This window comes from Notolepis coatsorum, assembly GCF_963971535.1.
Source record: "Notolepis coatsorum genome assembly, chromosome: 11".
In the NCBI taxonomy this organism is placed as follows: Eukaryota; Metazoa; Chordata; class Actinopteri; order Aulopiformes; family Paralepididae; genus Notolepis; species Notolepis coatsorum.
Window position 1 is genome coordinate 23,377,088 of NC_140175.1, and position 18,552 is coordinate 23,395,639.

Consider the following 18,552-nt stretch of genomic DNA (forward strand, 5'->3'; position numbering starts at 1 on the left):
ACAGTCCCGAAAGGGGCTAAGCAGGAGGATATTGATCACCGCGTCACATATCTCTTCAATCAAGGCCTGACACAGGCTGAAATAGCTTTATGCCTTGCTGTTACAGATAATATATACCGGTATACACATTAATGTGCCTCAAAGTGCAATCAAAGTGAGCTCTCAAAGAGCACCTGGCTATGGGAGGCTGCAACGCGAAACTGGCCCGCCCTGTATGTCCAAAGTTGAAAGCATTGTGTTTCCACCGTAGAGGAAAGCTGCGCAGCAGAGCAGTGTGTGACAGCACAGTAGAGATTTAAAGAATACACCAAAGAAAATAATCTAATACAATAGGAATAATGAGGGCGGCCGGGTAGCGCAGCGGACTAAGCGCCTGTCTACCACCACAGAGCCAGTGGGATCGAATCCGGCTGTGGTGCCTCCGGCTTGGCCGACCGCCCATACTAACACAATTGGCAGTGTTAGCGGGTGGGAAGCCGGCGTGGGTGGGTCCTGGTCGTTGTAAACAGCGACTCCTACAGTTTGGTCGGGGCGCCTGCACAGCAAGGGAAGGATCTGGGAGAGGTAGTGTGACCTTCCACATATTACACTCTCCCAGTGAGAGTCGGCGCTGCCAGGTGAAAAGAAGCGGTGGGCTGGCTACACATGTGTCGGAGGAACATGAGTCTCCGCCCTCCCAGACCGACGGTAGGGGGTAGAGTGCGCAACGACCAGGAAGGGGATTGGGAATTGGCATAATGACTAACATTGGGAGGGGAGAAAAACGGAAAAAGAAGGGGGGGAAAGATAATTAAAAAAATTAAAACAATAGGAATAACGAAGAAGAAAATGCAAAGCATAATACAAAGCTAAATGTAGACAGGAGATCCTGTGGAACCTGTACCTGTGACTAACTCTTTGACCTCCATTCAGAACCAATGTCCCTGGGACTAACTCTTTGAACTCCATTCAGAACCAATGTCCCTGGGACTAACTCTTTGACCTCCATTCAGAACCAATGTCCCTTTACCTGTGACTAACTCTGAACTCCATGCAGAACCAATGTCCCTGTACCTGTGAATAACTCTGAACTCCATGCAGAACCAATGTCCCTTTACCTGTGACTAACTCTTTGGCCTCCATTCAGAACCAATGTCTCTTTACCTGTGACTAACTCTGACCTCCATGCAGAACCAATGTCCCTTTACCTGTGACTAACTCTGAACTCCATTCAGAACCAATGTCTCTATACCTGTGACTAACTCTGACCTCCATGCAGAACCAATGTACCTGTGACTAACTCTGACCTCCATGCAGAACCAATGTCCCTTTACCTGCGACTAACTCTGACCTCCATTCAGAACCAATGTCTCTGTACCTGTGACTAACTCTGACCTCCATTCAGAACCAATGTCCCTTTACCTGTGACTAACTCTCTGACCTCCATTCAGAACCAATGTCCCTTTACCTGTGACTAACTCTCTGACCTCCATGCTGCTGGACTTCCTCAGCAGTCTGACCAAGGCTGGGATTCCATCGCCGTTCTTGATGGCCACTTTGTTGTTGTGGTCTTTGCCATAAGAGATGTTCCTCAGGGCCCCACAGGCCTTGCGGTGGACCTCAGGTTTAGGATGATCGAGCAGCTCGACCAGCACCGGCACGCCCTTCAGCTGCCTGACCTCGTGCTTGATGCGGTCGTTCTCGTAGCACAGGTGCTGCAGGTAGGCCGCGGCGTTGGATTTGACCGGGTCCATGGGGTGGCTGAGCATTGAGATGACCTCACGCAGGTTGGGGTCCCTCCAGCGGGGGTCTCTGCGCATGCTGTCCAGGCTGACCATGCTGTTGCGTTTGTGGGGGAACTGGAGGGTCTGGGCGCGGGCCATGGCCTGGAGGAAAGGGTTAGGGTCCCCGTCCACCTGAGGCATGATGGCGTCTTCGTAGCCCCCTCTGAGAAAAAAACAAAGAATAAAATAAACAAGTTAGTGTTAGTGTGTGTCTGCGCGTCCGTGTGTGATACGGGTAAAATGGAGAATAAAAGGAATATTATTTACGAATGTAAAGGAACACGAGCACAAATTGGCGCTTCTGTTTCAGCGTCGGTATCACATCCCTTGTGCATTTTTTTTAATTCACTTTTTCTCCTTATTTTCTATTTTTCTCCCATCCCAATTTCGTGTTGCCAATTCTCCCCTCCCCTGTCTTGAACGTTGCTAGACTATGCCTCCCACTGGTCGGTTGTAGTGAGGATAGAAGCCTTGCATCACGTGTCCCCTCCGGTACACGAGGAGGCAGCCTGTCGCATCTTTTCAGCAGACAGCGTGGACTCTCAGTGGCGAGGAGTAACGCGTGGGAGGCTCACGCTACCCCCGATACTTCCTGTCTCTGCTGTGCAGGCGTCACCCAACCGACCTGTAGGAGTCGCTGTCCACAACGTCCAATCCCCACCCATCGACTACCACCCGCTGGCTCTGCCAAATGAGCCAGTACGACGGCCGGCCCAAGTCGAAGGCAATGCTGAGACTGGAATTCGATACCGGAGTCTCTTGCATTGGTGACGAGCGCAATCTCTGCTACGCCACCCAGCCGCTCCCTTGTGCATTACTATTCATTTTATCATGAATGAAATGTCTGAATTTAAGAGGCTGAGTAACAGAGATCTTAACCGAGTAACAGAATGTCTAGTAGTATCCTTTATGAGCAGATTTGTCTGTTTATGGGCCGGGGGAGAGAGCCTCTGTCAAGCCAGTAACAGGTGAAACCTCCTTATTTATCGACTTAGCGGCACGCTGCCATCCCTGATTGATACCACCTGCTCCTAACCCGCTGCACGTCTTTCCCTGTGACTCCTCCGAGCTCAGACCGCGGGGGGCGGGGCCAGAGGAGGCGCCTATCGGGGGCACTAAGCAGTGGGCTTTAATCGCATAAAGTCACTACAGCAGGTCCCAAGTGCTAAAATGAAAGATGCAATATTGAATTGTATGTAAATGGTAAATGGTGCATTTATATAGCAGCTTTTATCCAAAGGGCTTTACCATTTTGTTTCTCACATTCACCCATTCACTCACACATTCACACACAGAGACGGCGGGGGCAACCATGCGAGGTGCCAACCTGCTCATCGGGAGCAATTAGTGGTTTTGCTCTAGGACACTTCGACGCGCTGCCCGGGAGGAGCTGGAATCGAGTCAGGAACCTTCCGATTACCAGACGCACTAGTTCATCGCACTAGTAACAATATGCAACAGGGAGCTTTTTTCTGCAGCTTTTGTACATCGGCACTGTTCATCAGTCTTCATCAGTCTTCCAACTGTGAACATTTTAAATCTATATTCATGCAGTGAATGATGATAATGAAAGAGGATAAAATGCCACTGAGGACGTAAAATGTGCGTACAGGCAACAGAATGTGCCTCTAGCGCCCAGACAGCTACGTACAGACATAAGAAAATCAATGAACTGTCTAGTAGAAAGTATCAGCCTTTGTTAAAGGTAAACTCATTAACAAGGAGCATATTGATATTTCAGTGACACAAATTGAACGTCCTTTTACACAGCCTATTCTCTGAGCAAAATAATGGCTTTAATGGGAATAAAAAGGCTTGAATTTGGAATGCGAGGTTAGCACAATTGTCACATCGTTTCGTCAAAAAGAGACAACAAACTATCTAAACTATCTAAATGAGGAAATCACACATGTATGTTTTTTTATATAAGGCCGTCCTAGGGAAGCTTCCCTTATATCTTTCTAGTCTCATTTGCTTTGCCTCAGGCAGCTACCATACCAGGTCCACAAGATGGCTACTTTTAAAAACTCCCAGAATACACACTGAACTAGTAGGAAGGACAGCTTTTTCTCGCTTTGCACCTTGGGAATGGAATGGGTTACAGGACAATATCCACTTAGATACCCTGGTCTCTCTTGGCGAATTTAAATCTCTGTTACATAACTTCTTACAAGAAGAATGTCGCTGCTTTCTGTAGTCGGGTCCCCACTGAAAAACTGTATTACCACTTTTACTATCATGTGTAGACTATTCTGTTTTGTGTTTTGTGTTTTTGTGTTTTATGTGATGTATTGTATATTGTATACATGCACTTTTATTGTGTTCTTGTGTGATGTATCGCACATTTTATTGCTGTTATCTTGACCAGGTCTCCCTTGCAAAAGAGATCTTGTATCTCAATGGAACTTCCTGGTTGAATAAAGGTTAAAAAAAAAAAACTGACTGATTGGTTAACTGTATAAAAGTGGGGAAACTGCTTAATGATTTTTCCATGGTTCTTTGACCACCTCGGACAACCTGTTTACCTGGTTCTGGACGGCTCCCGGAGGAGCTCCAAGGTGGTGATGGGTCTGAACTGGTGGATGCCGCCCAGTGTCGCGTAGCTGGCAGCGGGGTAGTCGGCCTTCATGTCCTGGGTGTCCTTCCCCCGGTCCCCGTCCCCCTCGGGCTGGCTGCCGAGGCTATAGCTGTCCCTGGGGAGGGGTAAGGTGTAGTGAGCCCCCGGCTGGAGGTTTCTCGAGGGCCAGTAGCTGTGGTGGCCCACCCGAGACAGGCTTCCATAGCTCGGGCATAGGTCCCCTCCAAGGCCACTGAAACTGTCGGGGAGGCTGTGGCCGCCGCTCTGGCCCTCTGTGTTCAGCGGCTGGGGCTCGCCGGGCCACGGGAGGGGGGTGGTGGTGGTCGTATTGTTGGTGATGCCGTTAGTAGTGGTGATAGGCGTGAGGGGTTCGGATGAGATTTGGCCATTTGTCGTAGGAGCGGGCAGCTGGGGTGGGTTTGGACCCACGGGGGGAGTGTGTGTATCTGGTACATCGGGTGCATCGGTTACATCAGGTGCATCAGGTATATCAGGTATATTAGGTGTGTCAGGGGTGTCGGGTACATCTGGGGCATCGAGGCAAAGCTGTGGCACTGGGGTGACTGCGGTCTCGGCCTGCTCACCCTCCTGCTCCATAGTCTTGGTGTCCTGCGAAGATAAGAGCATTACAGGTAGAATCAAATTCTTTGTTGCTTCTGAAAATCACCACTTTTATCAGACGATTGAATGAAGATGCAACGTTTAAGTTTCACAAAGTGCTCTCCTTCTATTCGTCGGCGCTGACAAAGTGCTGCATTTGTAACAACCCGGGACAGAAGTGAGGATCCAAGTGCAGATAGCAGACGCGGGATGAGGGTGTAAAATCCAAAATGGGATGTTTATTGCTAGTACAGAGCAATATATATATATATACAGGAAACGAGTAGGATTAGCGCACACTAGACAGATAACAGATAAAAATATTTATTTGACTGGAATACTTCTTCAGTAGCGGCTCAGAGGTGAAACAGACCATGGAAACAGACTGAGAACTAAGCGCTGACTGACTGGGGCAACAGACAAGGGGCTGATGACTGATTGCAGGCAGCCGGTGACACACGTGGCAGAGCTGAACAGCCGTGACAGGACCAGGACCCCCTCCCTCAACGGATGGCTCCCGACGTCCCACCCAGCCAACCAGGATGACGGCGATGTAAGTCGGTGAGCAGTATTGGGTCTAAGATGTTTCTGGCAAGAACCCAGCTCTTCTCCTCTGGACCGCAGGCCCCCTAGTAACTGACCGGCAACCGGTACTGTAGCCACTGCCACAAGGGTGAACGCCTAGCAGCCTCCTGGCGGCCCAAACCCACCGAACGCAAGCGGGCGGGTGACTCGCGGGCTGGAAGCGTATTTTTTCGTTTTTTTTTTATTAATTTTATTTTTATTATTTTCACAGAAATACACTCAATATCTGCATTATTACCACACATATAGATGTGTTTCAACCAGCAAATGTGTCTGTATCTCTCCCAATACAAATAAACCATACTATACTTTTTCAGGTGTACAGTCTCACTGATATCATCGTTCTAAAATTCATTCTAACATTCTAATTAATGAGATAATAACGGGTTATACATGCAAAATGAAATAGAACACTGGAACTGGAAATCTTTAAAAAAAATCTTCAAACGGGGACTGACTTCGCATATAGACTAGGCATTTACAGCTGTTCCAATGTAAATGTGCCTTCTTCTGTGTGCTTCCGCCCGCTCTGAAGTCGGACTCGGTGTGGACACTGTTCTCGCACGAAACCCACGCGGGCAGGGTCCCGGCGTGACAGTGTAGGCGTCAGAACCCTCGACGCAGGGGGGTGGGGGGGGTCGGGTGGCAGGAACTAGGGAGCTGAAGGAAACTGCCATCACACGGGATACATGGGCTATTGGATGGACATGAAGGAAGCGGAAGAGAGCCGGAGGTGGACCGCAGACTGATTAATCATCTCTGCGACGGGGAACGGGCCGATGAACATGATGGAAGCCAGCTTTCGTGACTCCACCCGAAGCAGTAGATCGCAGATGGAGAGCCACACTTTTTGGCCACAAAGCGCGAGGGGCAGGAACAAGATGCCGGTCCAGGGCGCGAGGGGCAGGAACAAGGTGCCGGTCCAGGGCGCGAGGGGCAGGAACAAGGTGCCGGTCCAGGGCGCGAGGGGCAGGAACAAGGTGCCGGTCCAGGGCGCGAGGGGCAGGAACAAGGTGCCGGTCCAGGGCGCGAGGGGCAGGAACAAGGTGCCAGTCCAGGGCGCGAGGGGCAGGAACAAGGTGCCAGTCCAGGGCGCGAGGGGCAGGAACAAGGTGCCAGTCCAGGGCGCGAGGGGCAGGAACAAGGTGCCAGTCCAGGGCGTGAGGGGCAGGAACAAGGTACCGGTCTACCTGTCACCGGTACCTGGGCGCCATGCAAAGTAAGGTGGAGCATGCTTTCCTCAAAGTCCAATGCCGAACAAACTCCTGGTCAGGGAAGAGTGCAGGGGTTGGTATCCGTAGGCACACTAGAAGGGGGACAGACCGGTAGCAGAACATGCAGAATATGCCCCCCAGACCAACGGCTGTCTCCAGGAGGAGGTAGGGTTGGACGAGACATGGCAGTGCAGGGTGGTCTCCAGGTCCTGGTTGGCTCGCTAGGACTGGCCGTCGGTCTGGGGGTGGAATCCCGATGCAAGACTGACTGTGGATCCGAGGAGAGAACAGAAGGCCTTCCTTCCAGATGTCCGTGGGGAGACCATAGAGGCGGAACACATGCATGCATGGAGCATGGGCTGGGCTGTTTCCTTGGCGAATGGCAGTTTGGGCAGGGGAATGAAGTGAGCCGACTTAATAAACCAGTCAACAAAAGTGAGGATGGTGGTGTTGCCGTCAGGGGGGGGCAGGGAGATATGGGACCAGGGACAATGAGGAACCTGAGGGGCACAACATGCAGAGACGAAGGAGCGAGGAGACAGGAGGAGGGAGACGGACAGGATTAGTTGCAGAGCTGGACGTCACAGCCGTGACAGTATTATCCATCACTTATTTTACTTTGAGATTGAGCAAACGAGTCTCTGTTATCTGAATGTTTAACCCTCCCATTAAATCTATAAACCCCACACCAGCTCATGTCCCCTGAGGATGATCCATCATGCTTATTTCAACACATTCCTGGCTTTGTACACCACTAGTAAATAATGAATTCTTCTCGCCTGCCAATGACTAATGAGTTTAGATTGGACTCCGATGAAACAAGCTGTGGTCCGGCTACTGTTGAGAAGTGGGGTAAATTGAAGTAAATTCAACAGTCTGGTTCAGTAAATTCATTTTGAGTTTACAGTAACTCTTTCAAGGCCATTGGGGGTTGCAACGAAACCGTATCGCTTTTCTTGAATTTAGCCAAAGAAAATAAAGGTCTCACTCCAACTATGAAGTTCAATATCACCACTTATTAAAATCTTTGCTAGCTTGTGTTCCCAAGATACTATCTGTCTTCCTAAAGAGGTGCGCTGGCAGCCGGTGAGAAAAGCATTTGTAGCCCATTGTATCTACCTCCTGTTGAGGAGCAACTTATCTTTAATGGATATCTCAGGTTAAAAGTACAACAGGGCACAGAAGCACTGCCAAGATGTCCCTGTTCCCTTCCCTTTCTGCTGTTCCCTTTCCACTAGAATAAAGAAATACAATGCAGGAATTAATACAATTCTTTATTTCTTATTTAGACTTCAGCTGAGAACAGAATGACAGAAACACTGTACTGTAGGTTTCGAGGGAGCCTATCTGATTCATTATGTACCGGGAGTCAGTCTATGCAAAAACACTTATTTCTCTTTTTTGGTAAATGGACTTTAAAAAAAAAGTATTTCTATTCTAATTTATTACATTTGTATCCAAATCGCTTTACAACTCATGCCTCACATTCACCCATTCACTCACCAATGGAGGAGGCAACCATGCAAGGTGCCAACCTGCTCATCGGGAGCAGTTAGGGGTTAAGTGTCTTGCTCAAGGACACGTCGACGCGCTGACCGGGAGGATCGGGAATTAAACCATTACCAGACGACCGTTCTACCTCCTGAGCCACTGTCGTTTTTTTTTTTTTTTTAACAAATGTTTTTTATTTTCCCCTTTTTTACATAAAACCAGACACACAATACATAAACAATGGAAATCCACAATAAATCACAGGACTATGATTGACACAATAATAACAATAATGACAGTCCAGTACTTAAATCAAAATAAATGCAGATTAAAAGATTTACCCATAATAAATACAATACATATGCTCTTGCTCGCTCTCCCCCCCCCCCCCCCCCCCCCCAGGACCCCCTCTTGGACAATCCATCCATTATTCCGTTTAACACCAGGAATTACAAATTCATATGCTAACCTTTATCCTCTCCACCACCTCTAACCAGATTGCTATGCTGGCTTCACGAACACCTAAAATTCTTGCGGTATAGATATCTCTAGATAAATCACATCGAGATAGGTAAGAACCCATACCTTCCGGCACATTTTATCCGGTTGAATCCAGCGTGATGCTAACTAAATGTTTTTTTTTAAATTTATGACTGTATTATTGTTGTGAAACGATGTACTTCACAGATATGTAATGAATGTACAGTATATAGTATACATTTCCCTCAGGATGAATAAAGTATTTCTATTCTATTCTATAATGACATTGGGAAACCATTGGATGGTGCAGTGTATAATTCTTAGGGGAACAGGATTTAGCCTTGCAGAAAAACCTAAACTAAACTGGCTGCTCTATCTCTTGAAATCCCTGATGTATGATACAACACATCTGGGTCGACACCATTTCCTCTGCCTTTTTGTTGGTAAAAATACTTCTAATATAGGACTCCCGGTGGACCTTATCAGAGCGAACATCCATGCACCAACCTCTGTGTCTGTCTGCTGTGGTGTGTCTGTCTCCGTGGAGCTGTCATTGGTGGAGGTCAGCATGGAGGTGTTGGAGGTGGGCGTGTCCAGGTCGTCATTATTGGCGGATGGGGTGTCCAGAGTCGGCTCTTTAACTTCCTGGACCAGGGGCAGAGATAGAGGGCCCTCTGAGCTCTGGTCCTAAAGCACACAGAGAATGCACGCACACACACACACATACACACATACACACACACACACATACGTGCACACACATACACATACACACAGAGAGACACAGTTACAAGGACATATGAGGATATAGCATGTATTGTATGTAACAATGCCATAGTTCACCATTTCTTCAGGTGGTAGAGAGAGTATGTGTGTGTGTGTGTGTGTGTGTGTGTGTGTGTGTGTGTGTGTGTGTGTGTGTGTGTGTGTGTGTGTGTGTGTGTGTGTGTGTGTGTGTGTGTGCGTGTGTGTGTGTGAGAGAGAGATATTAATTAATTGAGATAAGACAAGGAATGAGTGAGTTATACAGCAGTGTATTGTTTATGTTTATTTAAGGATCCCCATTAGAAGCACCTAAGTGTGCCTCTAGACTTCCTGGGTCCTGAACCTATAGACATACAATACAGTAAAATGCATACATACATAAAATATATATGTTTGTGCATATACACATACACACATTCATATATCCAATATATATGTAGAGGGGGGGCAGGTGGCGCACGGAGATTACGTTCGTCACCAACACCGGGAGACACTGGATTTGCCTGTTCGAATCCAGCTCCCGGCGTTGCTATCAGCTTGGCTGGCCTCTCACACTGATACAATTGGCTGTATCAGGGGGTGGGAAAGCTGAAGGGTGGGTCCTGGGCGTTGTGGACAGCGACCCCTACAGTTCGGTCGGGGCGCCTGCTCAGCAAGGGTTGGAACTAAGGAGAGATAGTGTGGCCTCCCACACGCTACACTCTCCCCGGTGAGAACCTGCGCGGCCAGGTTGGCCTGCCCCAGGCTGCACATGCGTCGGAGGAAAGCATGTGACAGTCTCCGGTCTCCCGGACCAACAGTAGGGGAAAGTACGCAACAACCAGGAAGGGTGGGATGGGAGAAAAATCGGGAAAAAGGGGGGGAAGAAAGATAAAAAAAAATATATATATATATATGTAGTATGTACATATGTAACGGTCGTCACCTTAAACTTCAATGCCCCGAGGGAGTTTCGAACCTGTGGTCTCCCAAACCGCGGGCAGCAGCACAGACCGCTATACCAAGAAGTGAACTCACGGCCTTTTGTGTCTATGTGCCTTTTGAGGATGAGAGTGAGTTTAACCCATAGCAGCGCTACTCCCCCCAGTCACTTCACAACATCTGAAGTCCATCGTGACTGCGCTTCGCAGTACCATCCGTTACACATATACACACACATTCATACATACATAAAATATTATGTATGTACATATACACATACACACATTCATACATACATAAAATATATATGTATGTACATATATACACATACACATTCATACATACACACACACAAAACATCAACCTAAGCAGGTACACACATGAGAAAAGTTAGAAATACGATAATGACAGACTTGCCAGTACAATGAAACACAGAAACAGAGTAAATAAACAACATCAGCAGCAGCAGCATGGCTCAACACACTCAGCCCAAAAGAACTATGAGAAGAAAAAAGCAAGCAGATTATACAAATAAATAATAATCCACCATGAGTCTCATAGAAACAGAGAGAGCGAGAGAGAGAGAGCGAGAGAGAGAGAGAGAGAGAGAGAGAGAGAGAGAGAGAGAGAAAGAGAGAGAGAAAGAGAGAGAGCGAGAGAGAGAGAGAGAGAGAGAGAGAGAGAGAGAGAGAGAGAGAGAGAGAGAGAGAGAGAGAGAGAGAGAGATGACTGACAAGTATAACCTAAAACTGAGAGCGAGTGAATCATGCATAACACAATCTCACTGATGGCTTTAGTATTGAAATACGGGGACAATAGTTTATGCTTCAAAAACCATTATAAATCTACCTTTTGAAAACTGGATACTCAGAATATACTCTGAAAGAAAATGGTTGCAAACCAATTCGTTCCATCAGGTTTTATTGACTTTCATTTTTGTGACTTAAGATAATGTTCCTAACTTCCTATATTTTCTTCCCCTAGAGGTTGTTTATATTGATAGATTGAAACATTTATTTATTCTCAACATGAACATTGAGGTTTTACCCTCATTTGTAATGTCGTCGAGATTCCAAGTTCAAACAATTCAAGTAAATATAAAAGGGTAAAAAATACATTTTGATGCTAAACTCAAGTACACTGAGTTTCCCATTTTTGTATTACATTTACAGGCTACTACATGGAAGTACAGGATATTAAGTGGTACTACATACTACTACAGGGTACGACATGGTAGACCAATCGAGCTGGTCAAACTAGAAGAGGCAGAGAGGAGGATGAGAAGGAAGCTGGCCGCTATCCTGGAGAACCCCTCCCATTCCCTCTATGAGGAGCTAGCCAAGATGAGGAGCACGTTCAGCCACAGAGTCATACCCCCCCTGGCACTCCACTAACCGCCTCGGCCAGTCCTTAGTACCAGCGGCCATCAGGCTCCACAAACACGGGCAGGGACTGCTGCCAGCAGCCGGAGAACTAACAGAATTTGAGAGCTACTGTATTAGGAATGTCTGACCATATCTGAACCACCAAACCTGCACTGACTACAACGTATAACGTATGATGTATTATCATGCCAGTTAGGGTACCTTATGTACAGGTATACTGCACCTGTGTATACTGTTTACTTTACTTCACTCATAGTATATATTCAGATTCTAATTCTTTATTGCCCATATTATTGTATTATTGTAACATATAATATAACTTATAGGAGGGCGGCTAAGTGGCGCAGTGGGCAAGGTGCTCGCCACTAACACAGGAGATGCTGGGTTCAAGCCCAGCTCTTGCCGTTGCTTCCGGCTTGGCTGGTCGTTCATACTAATACAATTGGCAGTATTAGGGGGTGGGAAAGCCGGTGGGTGGGGATCGGACGTTGTAGACAGAGACTCCTACAGGTCGGTTGGTGCGCCTGTACAGCAGAATCAGGAAGTATCGGGGGCAGCATGAGCCTCCCACGCGTTACTCCTACTGAGAGATTGCGCTGTACAGGTGAAAAGATGCGACGGCTGCCTCCTCGTGTACCGGAGGGGACACGTGATGCAAGGCTTCGTCCACATTGCAGCCGACCAGTGGGAGGCATAGTCTAGCAACGTTCGAGACAGGGGAGGGAAGAATTGAATAATACGAAATTGGGATGGGAGAAAAATAGAAAATGGGGAGAAAAAAGTAGATCAAAAAATATAACTTATAGGGCGGTAGACCCTCATCTGCACCTTTGATTACAATGTTAATTTCTCATTATTCTTATATTCAGAGTTAATTCGATTGTTTATTTTTTATTAAAAAAAATTCTAAAACATTTTTATATTCAGATCAAAATTGTATTGCCTATATTTATGTCTTTCTACTATTATCCTGCCCATGGTATTCCTGAATGTTCTAATCGAATCTTATCCATGGTATCTTATCACATGGTACTACAGGATATTACATGGTTCTACAGGGTATTACAACATGGTACTACAGGATATTACATGATACTATAGGGCAGTGGTTCTCAACCTGTTTACACCAAGTACCACCTGATAACGTAGCTGGCTCTCCAAGTACCACCATATGGCCGACGTTAAAATACAGTCTATTCAGCTATGCACAGTTCACACAGGAGGCAAATGTATTCCTAATACCATTATTTATTGTTAACTTTTGTCAGACACAGCCACAATGTACAAAGGGGTAGCACTAGAACTAGCAAACTCTTCACACACAATTCTCATACAATGCAAGGGGCATTGAGAACATAATAACTAACATTCTCACATAGCAAGTGAGAAAATTAAGAACAACTGTATTTCAGCAAATGTACTTAATTCTCTCTCTCTCTCTCTCTCAGCAAGCAATTGTACTTCATTCTCTCTCTCACTCACACACACACAGCATGTTGTTGTCCATTGACAACTCACATAAGCAGGGCCGGACAAGGGAAATAATTCAGGCTGGGAAATATAGCGTGAAATATAGCCCCAGTCAGGCCACTTTTTAAGCGGGGGGTCTGCATGGGGGTCCCCCACCAGGAATTATTTTGTTACAAAGACTTAATTTCCTGCAATTTCTTTCCACTTTTTCTTTCATAAATCTTTTATTAAACTTCAACCCATGATCATAACCACCACATATTCAATACATTTTCTAATTGTAACCCTTTAAATGCCAGTTTGTGTGATGGCATCACAAATTATTGTTAAAGAAACACACAAAAAGTGAAATATTTTCAATATATCAAATGCAAAGTCGATTTTTCTAGGGGGGGGGGGTATTACAGGCTAGGCATGTGTCAATGATGATTTTGATGGATTTTTAGTTTTTTTGTAATGTCAGATTTAACAACAACTCTTTTCAGAAAAGTATTTCATTTTTTATCTGACATTACAAAAAAAAATAAAAATCTAAAAATAAAAATGGTTATGATCAGGGCTGAAGTTGAATAAAAGATGTATGACTGTTTAGACTGCATTACTCTCTGTCACAGTGATCTCCTGGTTGTTCCCCACTTAACCTATCGCCCCACCGCAACTAGAAACACTGGGTAAATTATAAATTATAAATTATAATATATATATATATATATATTTTTTTAAGTACCACCAGCAGGGGGCCCAAGTAGGTTGAGAACCACTGCCAGGTTCTGTAGTACAGGATATTACATGGTACTACAGGATATTACATGGTACTACAGGATATTACATGGTACTACAGGGTATTACAGTGTACTACAGGACATTATATATATATTTTGTTTATCCACTTTTTCTCCCATTTTCTATTTTTCTCCCATCCCAATTTTCATATCGTCCAATTCAACCCTCCCCTGTCTTCGAACGTTGTTTCTTGCCTCCCACAAGCCGGCTGCAATGTGGACTAAGTCATACATATAGCACGAGTCCCCTCCGATACTCGAGGTAACAGCCGTTGCATCTTTTCACCTGCGCGGCTCGATCTTTCAGCGTCGAGGGTCTGGGCTTTGGAGGGGCCCCGCCCCCGTCGCTTCTTGATTCTACTGCGCAGGCGCACCAACCGACCTGTAGGAGTCACTGTCCACAACGCCCGATCCCCACCCTTCAGTTTCCCTCCCCGTAATACGGCCAATGTGTATTACTGTGGACGACCAGCTAAACTGAAAGCAATGTGGATAGCGGGGCTCGAACAGGAGGCATCCTGTTCGAGCCCAGTCTCCAGCATTCGTTGCGAGCGCCTTGCCCACTGCGCCACGTAGCCGCCAGGACATTATAGTTAAAGTACTATGGTAATGTCTTGTATGGTACTACAAGACATTACGTGGTACTACAGGGTATTACAGTGTACTACAGGATATTACATGGAGGTACTACAGGGTATTACAGTGTACTACAGGATATTATATGGTACTATATGGTATTACATGGTACTACAGGGTATTACATGGTACTACAGGATATTACATGGTACTACAGGGTATTACATGGTACTACAGGATATTACATGGTACTACAGGATATTACATGGTACTACAGGATATTACATGGTACTACAGGGTATTACATGATACTACAGGGTATTACATGGTACTACAGGATATTACATGGTACTACAGGGTATTACATGGTACTACAGGGTAGTACATGATACTACAGGGTATTACATGGTACTACAGGGTATTACATGATACTATATGGTATTACATGGTACTACAGGATATTACATGGTACTACAGGGTATTACATGGTACTACAGGGTATTACATGGTACTATATGGTATTACATGGTACTACAGGGTATTACATGATACTACAGGGTATTACATGGTACTACAGGGTACTAAGGGGGTGTTAATAAAGAGGATCGGCCAAAAATGGACAAAGCACCATTAAGTAAATTTAAAGCGCTTAAAATTGTACTTTAAATTGTAAAGCGATTTGGATAAAAGCGCTATATGAATGCACCATTTACCATTTAAGTAGGACTCTGGACTAAACAAGGGTGAATAAGGTCTGGGTTGAACAATAACAAACCTACCTATCCTTTACCTGCAGGTGTTTAGTCAGTAAAAACACATTTTTGTGTTTCTTCAACTTCAATACATCTTTTTTACTGCGACTTAGCAGCGTTACGTATAAGTCTTTTGGTCTGTCTGGCCCACAAATTAAAAATAGAAGGTTATTCCTCCCAGAGTTTTGGCACCATGGTCTGATTGATTGATTGAAAAGTTTATTAACAGATTGCAGAATGGGTACAGTACAGTACAGCTCAATACATACAATTGTTAAGAGGATGCAGACCTGAGAAAGACTTTCGTCTTGTTTCCATCAGGGTCCTCCATTTTCAATTCATCATATGACACACACGACATACAGATAGTCAGTACTGCTACATCTATACATTTATGACATACCAGATTTGCAAATACAGTACTGTTTGTGATACTAAAAAAAGTTCAGAAAAAGAGTGTATATACATTTGACATAGAAACTGTGCATTGGAGGAGGTTGGGTAGGTGGGGTGGGGTTGGGTGGGGCTGTACATTGGAGGTGGGGGGGGGGGGGGTTGGGTAGGGGGGGGCACTGTACACTGTACATTGGAATACTGACAAAGCCATGCTTGGTCTTTATTGTACAACTGGGTTAGGACATTTGTAGGGGCCAGTTTCGAATTGCAGTCTCCCGTAGGTGTTCTTTGAGAGTGTTTTTGAAGGTGGATAGTGATTCACATTCCTTTACATTCCGTCATGGGTAATACCTCAAGTCGAGTGGCTTCATCAGGACTGGTGTGTGAACTAGTCACATGACCCACCTGATGTCACGACAGCTTCTACTGCTTCAACTGCTTCTACACCCCCCCCCCCCCCCCCCCACACACACACACACACACACATAACTCATTTTCATAACTCAATCACTTGCCCTAGAGACTTGTGTGAAGCAGCATTGGACTCAGCAGAGAATTGCACTGTAGAGCTGTTCTTACAATTCTATTAAAGAGATATTTCACATACAGTAGAACTTGTCAAAAATAAGATTGCAACAAGGCAGCACATAACCGCGGGTACGTAAAAGCTTTATTTAACCTTTATTATAAACCATTATTTACCCAGAGTATAGGTCTGTTGAGCACCAATGCTCTTTTTCAGCAATGCCCTGCTTCATATTCACCTGGGAGCTGCCCAGTACAACCACAGTCTGACACTGTTGGCCACAGAGCAACTCCACTGGAGCGGTCAGGGGTTAAAGGTGCTGTACGTGGGTTTTTTCTATGTTAAAATAATAGCTTTTAGCCCACAGCCATCACTGATACAGAGTGTTTTGGTAAGTAACATGGGTCTCCCAGTCCCTCTGCTCTGCAATAAACAGAAAATATATGATAATTTTCCTTATTCAATCAGGAGAGAGAACTCCACACAGCAACAATGGTCTGACAAAGAAATACAAACGTTTTTTTTTTTTTAGTAAATATGTGCAAATAAGTCAAATAATCTGCCAGTAAATGTGGCTTGGCAAGATTTCTCGAAATAAATAAAGATATCTAGGGTTCTCTCTCCTGATTAGATAAAGTGGGAAGGGATACCAGGAAATGTATTTTGTGTTTACTGCAGAGCGGATGTACTGAGAGACCCATGTTACTAACCACTCAGTGATGGCTGTTGGGATGTAGAGCTATTTAACACACATGTTAACAAGAAATACCACATACAGCACCTTTAAGTGCCTTGAATAAGAGCACTTCAGCAATTGGTGTTGAGGGACGAGAGTTATTCATTCACTTCCCCGCTCAGATTTTTCTCGCCAGTGTGAGGGATCAAACAGGCGACCTTCCAGCGACAAATCCGCTTCTCAAAACCTTTAGGCCACCGCTGGCCCGTCAAATGATTGAAATATGTATACCGCAGCAGTTTGTTTATGCTTCAGAAGTATGACATTTATACTAGGTCCTCAAAATGAATGCGAATGTGAATGAGAAGCCTGACACCTGGGAGAAGGGTGGTGTTGGCAGCAGACAACAGGGACACCAGTGGTCGCTTAAGACTGCTGAGTTCTACTAAAGTGAAATACCCCTTTAAGCTCAATGCTGCTTTGGGGTCACCTGCATAATGCAGGGTCGCAGCTAAAGTGGATTCTTAATTACAGTGCTGAGGGTGTCATGAGATTCCATTCCAACACTGGTTCTATTATTGCATTTTAATGGAGGAAGAAGCGTTCGCAGGTTGTCTCTCTAATCACCAGTCCGACAGTCCTGAGATGTGGTCATTTTAGTCAGTTATACGTGTTTACATCAAGCGGAACCTAACTTTTCTTTTTCTCTTTCTTTCTCTCAATCAGATAAAAATGTGTTCCCTGAACCAGAGCTTGTAAATAATTCTACAACTATTTGGTTGGAGAACAAGACTAGAGGCGTTTATTGAGTGAGGGAGAAAAGAAAAATCACTCTTGGGCTGTTTTTGTAGATTTCGTGCTGATTTCTCATGCGTTTGTGCAGACATCCTGTTTAATTAGACACATGAGATATCAATAGATATTAGCTTTGAAGCTTATGGCTGGCAACATGTGTCTGTAACTTAGGGTTCTGATTATAGTATTTACAAGAAAAAACCAGTTCAATCCATCTCAGCATTTGAGAATAAAATAAAATAATAATATATAATGAATATGTCTCTATTATATCCATGTGCTGTTGTTGGGAAGGGGTCCACCAGCAGCAGGGTGCAAAGGCAAGGATTATTTAAAGACCATCCAAAATCCATTTCCATTTAGGGTTAGGGTTACATGTTACCTATAAATGAATAATTCTATATTAAAAGACACCATGTGCAGAATACTATAAGACTGTTCTGTTGAAGTGTTTGGTACCAATAACAAAGTGTCATCTACTACAAAATGGCAAGAAATTAAAACCCAATATGGAACCTAACCGAGGTCAATATCAATCTCCCGGGCCTTTGCTTACAAAAGGTAATATTTCTGGGGCTGGAATTGCCTATTTCTTTCCAAACGTGATTTATAGCATTTTGGAATTAAGCGCTTCAGTTTCTCCACTTTCTCCACTTTCTCCACTTTCGTGGCAGCAAAGTAAGAGGGACCGAACTCATCTCCACCTTGCAGCCTCGTTGAGGCTATACAGTGAGACTGGCAGCTCACTGAATCTGGAGGTAGAGAGAGGATCCAGCTCATTAATGAGAAGGGAGAGC

At 45.2% G+C, this 18,552-nt stretch overlaps 1 protein-coding gene across 1 annotated transcript in view; it reads right to left on the reverse strand.

Moving 5' to 3' along the window:
• arvcfa (ARVCF delta catenin family member a) overlaps positions 1-18,552 on the reverse strand; it is a gene marked incomplete at its 3' end in the record, with an annotated part of 71,026 nt that overhangs the window by 50,313 nt on the left and 2,161 nt on the right. The window contains exons 2-6 of the mRNA XM_084324822.1: positions 9,219-9,398; positions 7,064-7,240; positions 6,266-6,712; positions 4,289-4,950; positions 1,448-1,926 (exon numbers count right to left, since the gene is read on the reverse strand). Of these exons, the coding sequence (XP_084180948.1) occupies positions 1,448-1,926; positions 4,289-4,950; positions 6,266-6,712; positions 7,064-7,240; positions 9,219-9,398 (1,945 nt within the window). The remainder of the gene's footprint in view (positions 1-1,447; positions 1,927-4,288; positions 4,951-6,265; positions 6,713-7,063; positions 7,241-9,218; positions 9,399-18,552) is intronic.